A 9,008-nucleotide genomic window follows, 5' to 3' on the forward strand; every position below is an offset into this window, starting at 1 on the left:
TCTGAGATCCGTCTGATGAAGAGCCCGACATTTTTCACACTTTTTAGGCAGCATTAATGAACAAGATATGCTGAAATAATGGCTGTCGTTAGACATCTGTGCAAATGGAGCTCATTACAGACTCATTATATGGCACAGAATGATTCTCAGCAGAGAGGAAGATTCATAAATAATGTCTGCGACTTTAAAAATTCACTGATGATAGAGGCTATAAAAATATTATTTGTAACAGTGTTTTGCCCTTTTATTACATTAAATATGTTGAAGCACATTATTTAAGAGTGTTTCATAATAATTAGTGGCAGCAAACAGGAAATGAGCTGCTTGAGAGTGTGTGGTGTTACCACGCAGGAATACATGGGAATTTTCCAAATGCATGCTGGACACACAATGCTCTGATTTACTGAACACACTCTCTGACATAATAACACATTTGAAGTATAATATATCATAATGAACAGAATAATTATAATAGTAATTAACTAGTAAATGTGATAACACAAAACACAATCTTGTGAAAGCAGACAGCCTGCTTTGTTGAATGATCAGTATGGGCTCTTACTGCTGTCATCACTTCCTGTCTGAGTCTCATTCTCGGTTTCGTCTCATAGGACAGGAGTACAACTTCCTGAAGATGGAGCCTGGTGAGGTGGACTCACTCGGAGAGGTCTATGACTTCGACAGCATCATGCACTATGCAAGAAACACTTTCTCCAGGTAAGAACCTCTTGAGTATTGTCATATTTTTAATAATTTCCATCCGTATACCAAAATGTTCACCCCTTAATTAATCATGATTTAATATAAAACACACACACACACACACACTATACATATTTATTTAAAATATATAATTTTATCATTTTATTTAATTATAAAAATATATAATTAAGTAAATGATCACACCTTGGAAGTATTAATTGCATATATTGTATATACATTATAATTTATATGCAGAAATTGTATACATAAATATATAAAATATAAATTAAACGCAAACAACATCACTCACACTTAGCAAATATTAAACTTTTTTTTCTGGCAGATAATAAAAGAGACCAAAATCTCACTGACTTGCGTTGAAGGAAAAAATAATAATAATAATAAAAAAATTTGAATTAAAAATCGGTCATTATTTACTCAGCCTTGTTCTAAACCTATATGCTTCTATTTTTGTCAAATATAAATATGGCTTTTGAAGAATATTTATGCAACTCTTGCAATATAACAGTAATAATATAACAATATAACAGTTCAGAAGTGTATCTGGAGTAGGACTAGACATGAGCTTCAGGAGGAAGCAATATTATAAGTGTTTAATAAATTCAATTTTAGTCTGTTCCAATGAGCTCATTGGCAAGAGCTGCGTAACAGATTTTCAAAATGTTCTACTTTGTGTTCCAAGCAAAAAATAACAGCACGCAGGGTTGGAACGATGAGGAAGAATATACATCAGAGAATGATTTTAAAGGGGTGGTTCATTGCGATTTCACTTTTTTAACGTTAGTTAGTGTGTTATGTTGCTGTTTGAGCATAACAAATATCTTCAAAGTTATGAAGCTGAAAGTTCAATGCAAACGGAGATATCATCTTTTAAAATTCTGGCAGTTTAATGCCTACAGAAACGGCTGGTAGGGACTACAACAAGTTACTTCCCGGGTTCGTGACATCACAAACCCAGATAAACCCCGCCCTCGGGAAAAGGCAGCAAAGGGGGCGAGGCCATGCTGCGCTGCTTTAGAGAAGAGGAAGAGAAAACTAGAGGTGCACGTAAAAATCTTTTCATATATGAATCGCGATTCTGTCTTCTAACGATTCTAATGGATTCACAAGTTTCAAAATCAATGTTCTAAAGCAGCGGTTCTTAATACTGTTCCTTGAGTCGCCCTGCTCTGGAACAGTACTCTCTCTCTCTCTCTCTCTCTCTCTCTCTCTCTCTCTCTTTCAGCTCAGCTCCTACAATGAACTGTTCCAATTATACACTTATTTTCACATAGCTATGAGAAGCGTTAAACATGGACATACTGTGTTAAATGCTTTAATCAGGATAAAACCGTATATTAAAAGCTAACATAAGCAGTAGCATTTACAAATAACAGCATATATAAAAGTATGAGACAACAACAAACAAAAAACATAAGCCTACCATTAAAAGCCGTGCTTGCACAGGTTCTGCACGATCCTCTTCAATAATATCCTCTGCTTCTCAATCGGGCTCAAACTGATAAGTGATATTAACGACGCCATTGTTTACAATACAACCGGAGCACATGCCGCTGAGGAGAGGGGCGGGATGCACTAGAGGCGGTTTAGCCAATCACAATACACTGGGCTAGTTAACCAATCAGAGCCCATTGCCTATTTCTGAGGGCGAGGCTTCATAAAAGAAAGAAATGATCAGCGCATTTCTCAGAGAAGGGACAGAGCGGTGTAGAATAAAGGTAAATTGTGTGGAAAATAATGTGTTTTTTTTAAAAACTAAGCATTAACATATGTTAGACTGCACCCCATAAACACAATCAAGCCTAGAAAACACACTTAAAACGTGTCTCTCCTCTCACTCAAACTGTGTCCTGTGCACTCTCAAATCTCTCTGTGCTCATGCTCTATAGATATTATCATGTATGACAAACGGGCAATGATGAATTATGTAATATTCTAAAATAATTCAATCGACACACTAGCTTTGATTATTGATGTAGAAAGTTTAAAATATTGTTTAGTTTATTTTTTCCTTCCGGCGACCCATAGGCACTCAATGAAAGAAGGTTTCTGAACAGACTGTGGAATATCAGTCAGTCATGCAAAACGCTCGCAACCATAGCAACGCCTCAGATTGACAGATATGTAAAAATAAACAGGAATTTTCCGACTTTTGAGCAATTAATTACTGTTTTGTACACATTGTCATGTTAATTATAATTCAAATGCAGTTTGTTTTATTGACCACAATAGCATTGCTATTTGTCTGAGAGGGGCACTTTTGAATAATTTTGAAAAAGGGCAGGGGCTTGAGCCCCCAAAGCTCCCCCTTCTGCACGTGCCTGCTTATGGCTTAGGGGAAGGGAAACAATTGAGAAAGAAAATGGATGTGTAACAGTAGCCTATATTGGTTTACAGCAGTTTAATGTTCCTGAGGCTTTCTGTGTTATGAGTGTTAAACAAACAACAAAACACAAAGAAAAATCACTTTTGTAGCTTTAACACCGATTTATTAGATTTAATTTATACAGTGAAGACTATGCAGTGTTATTTTACATTTGATTATTCAATTTCTGTAACTGAATACTGTTAGACTTACCTGAAAAATATAAAGCACTGCTTATTTCACTTGTATCTTTGCTCTATTATATTGATCTATGCTTGTAATTTGTTTATTTCCTATGCTGATTTACTCGCCTACAAAATCACGCCAATCATGATTTTGTTTCCAAATAAACTATTCAAGTCATGTGGTGATTTTTTTTTTCATATCGCAATATATATGGCAGAAAAATAAAATATCGCAATGTGAGTTTTTTTCCAATATCGTGCAGCCCTAATTGTTTGTGAAATCTACTAGCGGTTTCTTAGTAGAAGTCGTTTCTACACTCTTAAGAAAAATGGTTCTAAACAGTTCCGGATTAGAGTTCTTTAACTCATAACAACAGCAGAATTCTTGCTGCTAAATAGAATCCTTTTTATAAGGTTCTATAAAGCAATATGCTTTGAAAGTGCTTTATTTAGTGCATTGTGTTATAAATAACCTTTTTAATAATAGTTTATTTTCATTAATGCTAGTATATTTATATTATTTACATTAGTATTATTAATATTATTTGTGTATATTTTTACCCCTCTATCTACCTAGTCTTATAATATCTTAAACACCATTTTATTTGAGTGTATTTTTAATGCTAATAATGGTTCATATATATAACTTAAAATATTGACGTATTTTTGCTACTATAGAAAAAGAACTGCAACAACATTGTGATTGTGCTGTTTTTAATATAAAGTTTTTATTTGGCCCATATGTTTGGTTTCATAATCTGATGTGATCAGAAATGGTGTTTGAGTTCAAATGTTTTAGTGTAAAAAAGTGTGGTTAAATATTGCTTTTTTTTTTCTTCATCATGTCGAATGAGTGGAAAACATGCCTTGAGTATTTTTACCTAGAATTTTTACTGTTGAAATGGTTCAGTTCGAGTGAAAAACCTGCCTGTTTAAGCCATTTCAGAGTAAAGAGAGGACATATGGAGTATGCCTTACATATTCCAGGTATTTGTTTGAGAGGTAAAGTGAGGATGGATGTTGCATTTATTCGTTAGCAAGGACACTAAAGGACTGGTTTCCGTGTCTGTAAACTGTCTTCTGGGAGTGTGCTGGAAAACTCAATCCCAGAGTTAAGTATAGCAGACATGGTGAACTCATCCAGGGCTTCCTCTCATTTCAGAGCCACCCATGATTATTAAATGATTACTAGATTCTGAGTTTATCATAAATAGATGTTTTTACCCAGAAATGAAAGGGTAAGGTAGATGGATTTATGCGGCTTGGCTTTGTAAGCAGGACATCAGAAAGTTTGCAGCAGCTTGAGAGAAGCTAACAGTGTTTGTCCACTGTCCTGTTGTCTTTTTTTCCCATCGTCCTTGCTGTATTTGAAGAGTACTCGTACTGTAAATCTCCGTGGGAAGACGGGCTCTTTGATTGCACTTGTATCGGGAGGATTTCATGGCCTTCCCTCAGGTTTTTTTTTTTTTCAATCAAACTTTTCTCCAGGAGAAGCGGGTGAGCCTCCTAGCTTTTTGTCTGGGGCATGTTTTCCGACCTCCTCCTTTGTCTCCTGGCCCCCGTTCCACCCACCCTGCTCACAGAGCTTTTTCTTCTTCAAACTGGTACTGGCAAGTTGAGCCAAAAGCAAATAAAGAGCTTGCAGTATGTCTTCAGTGCGAGATGACACCAGCCCACACATCTACTGTTCATCTCTGGACTCACAGACCCACAATAAGGCTGAGACTTACAAAAACATGCCCAGGTCACATTTCATCACACAATCAAAAGATAAAATAATATTTTACATAAATAAAATATTGTTTTAAGAGCATTAAGTTTGTTTGTTTTTTTCATTATTTTCAATTCTGTGACATTATTTTCATGAGAATTAACCACGTTTTCCCGATTTCCAGACTTTCACAGTAATGCAATACTTTTAAAGGGGTCATATGATGCGATTTCAAGTTTTCCTTTCTCTGTGGAGTGTTACAAGCTGATTGTGCATAGATAAGATCCCTGAAGTTGCAAAGACTAAAGTCTCAAAACCAAAGAGATATTCTTTATCAAAGTTAAGACCCCTAAAACGGCTCGTTCTAACACGCCTCCACATATCTACCTCACTATGTGGAAATATTAGCATAATGCCGCCCAAATGTGCACGCAAAGAAAGAAGGCGTGGTTTCAGTAACCGCAGTTAGTGTTGAAGCAGCATGTCAGGGAGACGCTGTGTGTTTCTAGGCGAAAGCAAAAGCACTTTATTTGGCCTTCCAGAAGTAGATGCATTTAGGAATCTTTAAGATTACTTACAACAGAACAGCAATGCATTTTATGGATGACCGTTTCGTAAACCTATGAGAGGAGGTAACTCTGACTTTGCTATGACAATCTGGAGCTTCTGAATCAGCTACTGTTTTGTTATTAGTTTTAGTATTTGCTATTGACAGTTCAAATTCGGAGTTTTGTGCATCCGCGAGCGAGTGAGCGAGCGAGCACAAGAGAGAGAGAGAGAGGGAGAGAGAGAGAGAGCGAGCGAGACACATCACAGTAGAGTCAGCTGTCTTAACCGTGGCTTGTGTACTACAAACACATATTCATCACTGTGTCTGTCACGAGACTCTGTTCCCCTTTCGGGCTCTGTCTTTACATTTATTTTGAAAGATGATGAAGCTCGTGATTATGGTAAGGGACGTTACATTTCCGACGAGTGCTTGCGGTGTTCGGCCAATCACAATGCACTGGGTCAGCTGGCCAATCAGAGCAGACTGCGCTTGTCGGAAGGAGGGACTTTGTAGAAAACGAAGCATTTGAGAGAGACGGGGCATAGAGGACCTACAATAATGTACAGTATTTGAAAAATAATGTGTTTTTTGAACATTAAAGCATGTCAACATATTCTGTTACACCAAATACACAAAATAATGATCTTTAAAAAAGCATCATATAACCCCTTTAAGCTTTTTCATGAATCTCATTGTGAAAAGTGATTCTCATTACTTAGTCTTATTACTGTAATATACGTATTGTATAACACACTAAAATTATAGTGATTTCTTTTAATTTTATTTAGATTTTAGCATTAACATTTTGATTAAAAATATTATGCTAAATAATATTAAATATTATTTTAATTACATTTTTATTTGCCTTTATTGTTTTTAGCATTATAATAATTAAAATGAGATTTTATTTTGTGTTTTTTATTTTTTCATTTCACAGATGCAAATTTGTAGAGGAAAATATGCCTAATTGTTATTGTAAAAAAACAACAACAATAAGAACAATTATATTGTTATAAATTAATTGTATTACTATTTCTAATTATAACAATTATGAAAAATATATTCTTGTTTTTTTCTTTGTGTGTGTGTGTGTGTGTATGGCTAAAGATAAATTATTTACATTTTACACAAAATAATTTTTTACTACAGTGAATATGGGAATATTATTAAGTTTATACAAATATCAAATATAATGTAAGCTCTATATGTACATTTTGCACAAAGAAGTTTTGGCAATATTGGAAAATATTGAGCAGAAACAGCTATAAACAACAACAACAACAATAATAATAATAATAATATTATTATTAAAAATAAAAAAGGTATTTTATAAAAAAAATTTTAATCAAAAATTTAAATTTTCTATTAATAAAAAATTTAATTATGTACTTGTTCGATTGAGCATGACCTGGAATTCATCTTAAAAGCTCTCATGAGATTCACAGATATGGTGATTTTTATCTTTTAACTGAAATTAGGCTGTAAGTGTCTTAGATTTTTCTGATTTGAACCTGAAGACCGTACATATTTAAATCACTGCACTGTTTATTGATTTGAAATGTGGTTTGCATTTCTCTGCTGATTTCTCTCATATAAAGCTTGTAGTTGAGCTCTGGAAAGGCTATCCTTCCTTATTTGAACATGCCTGCTGTTGACTGGAAGGTTCCCATGGGAACAAACAAATGAGCAGACCCTCGCTGGCCACCGTCGAGTGAAAAGCTCGACGATAAACTAGCAAAGAGTGTCAAAGCACGAAAAGAAGGGCGAGAAAACAGACAGGTTTTTGATACTGAATCACTCTTTGCTGAACTGAGCAAACATTTTTTTCAGCCTGGAGGACTGGAGAACGGGACGTGTTGGAAAGCATAAATCTGTTTCATATTACTCGACATTTCTTTTGTTTAGAGCTTATGTACAACCACATGATGTCATGACTTTTAAGGAAGCATCAGGTCTGGAGCGGCCAATCAGGAGTCCCGTGACGTCACGCAGGAGGTTATTGTGCCGTGTGAGGTTGCCAAGTAGAACATGAATTCAGGCCATGTTTCGGCTGCCAGTTTAGTGGTCACTCTCTGTCTCAGGCCTGCCGGATTTAGTGACTGTCCCAGGAAAGGTCATTGTTTTTCTGTCGGTGCTGTGGAGTCATCAGACCTGTGGGGTTTTTATTATGCTTTGAGTCATCATCATCCAGACTCCTGTTGATTGGTTTGATGTAACACAGTTGTAGTCTTCCAGGATTGGAAAATGTTGGTGATCTGCTCCCTTAAATCACATTCAGAGGTGGTCCAGGCCGGTGTCCTGATGCTTAACAAATAATCTAAAACAAAACAAGCAAGTCATTTTGGACATGTTTGGAAAAGGCTACACATATACCTTAAACATTTGTGGTCACAGACTCGTTTGAGACCTATTAAACCAGATGTAAACTGCAATCCGAGACAAATGTTAGTAACCAAAGTAAACTAGCATTGTCACGATACTGTCTTTGTGTCTTTTGGTCCTTAAACCAGCTAATATCATAATACCTCTGTTACTGTATGGATATTTCAGAATATTGGAACATTATTATACAAAAATAATCATAAATTCTGAATGCATGTTTTAATGTCTTCACTTTCACTGAAAACTGATGAAGATATTGTTATTTTTATCCTTCATTGACTAAAATATTTGCCCAGAAACAGTGCCGTTTAATCGGCACTTCTGTTAGCACTTTAACTGTGTCAGGCTCGGTTGTCTATTTTGTGTTCACATTGTGAATAAGCTACAAGATGTAAGCATGTGAGCTGTTTGGACTCACTTCATCATGACCAAACATTATGCTAGAGTATAGTGATGCACCAAAATAGTTTTGGAAGGTTGAAAATGTATTTTGTTTCTCCGATGGTATGTTTTGACTGTGTCAGCGTCTATTTAATGACCCAACTTGAATAAACTACAACAGGTAAACATGTCAGCTGTGTGGATGCTAGTGCTAGATTAACAATATCAGTTTCTAATTTTTAATCGATATCGATATTTTAGTCTGTGCTGTTTTCTGTTGCGTGAACTTCAATAAACATTATTTGCAGCACACCTGCCATCCAATAATCACAATAAAGGCTGGGACACACCAAGCCGATGGTCGGCCGTTGGCCATCGTCGGGTCGACGGCGAGCGATGGTCGGGCTAGTTTGTTTGGTGTGTTCCACTCGTCGGGCTCACGTCGGCGGCAGTTTGGCCGATTCAGCATGTTGAATCGGCGTCGGGGCCATCGGTGCGAGTGAGAGCTCTGATTGGATGTTCAGTTTAGCGAACGAGTTGGTGCAAAAGCGAAAGTGATGAAAACAAGCACCTAAATGAAGGCGGTACAGACAGAAGGCTGTTTAAATGTTACGTGATCTTTCACAATCGTTCTAATACGCGAATGTTTTCATAACAACATGAGCTGCTTAAAATTATTACATTTACATTTACATTTAGTCATTTAGCAGA

At 36.0% G+C, this 9,008-nt stretch overlaps 1 protein-coding gene across 1 annotated transcript in view; it reads left to right on the forward strand.

Moving 5' to 3' along the window:
- The window catches only part of LOC107553124 (bone morphogenetic protein 1-like), a 90,723-nt gene that overhangs the window by 50,586 nt on the left and 31,129 nt on the right, over positions 1-9,008 (forward strand). Inside the window, exon 6 of the mRNA XM_016235245.1 lies at positions 612-717. Within this exon, the coding sequence (XP_016090731.1) occupies positions 612-717 (106 nt within the window). The remainder of the gene's footprint in view (positions 1-611; positions 718-9,008) is intronic.

Source organism: Sinocyclocheilus grahami, unplaced genomic scaffold (genome assembly GCF_001515645.1).
Source record: "Sinocyclocheilus grahami isolate Dianchi unplaced genomic scaffold, SAMN03320097.WGS_v1.1 scaffold465.1, whole genome shotgun sequence".
Classification (NCBI taxonomy): Eukaryota; Metazoa; Chordata; class Actinopteri; order Cypriniformes; family Cyprinidae; genus Sinocyclocheilus; species Sinocyclocheilus grahami.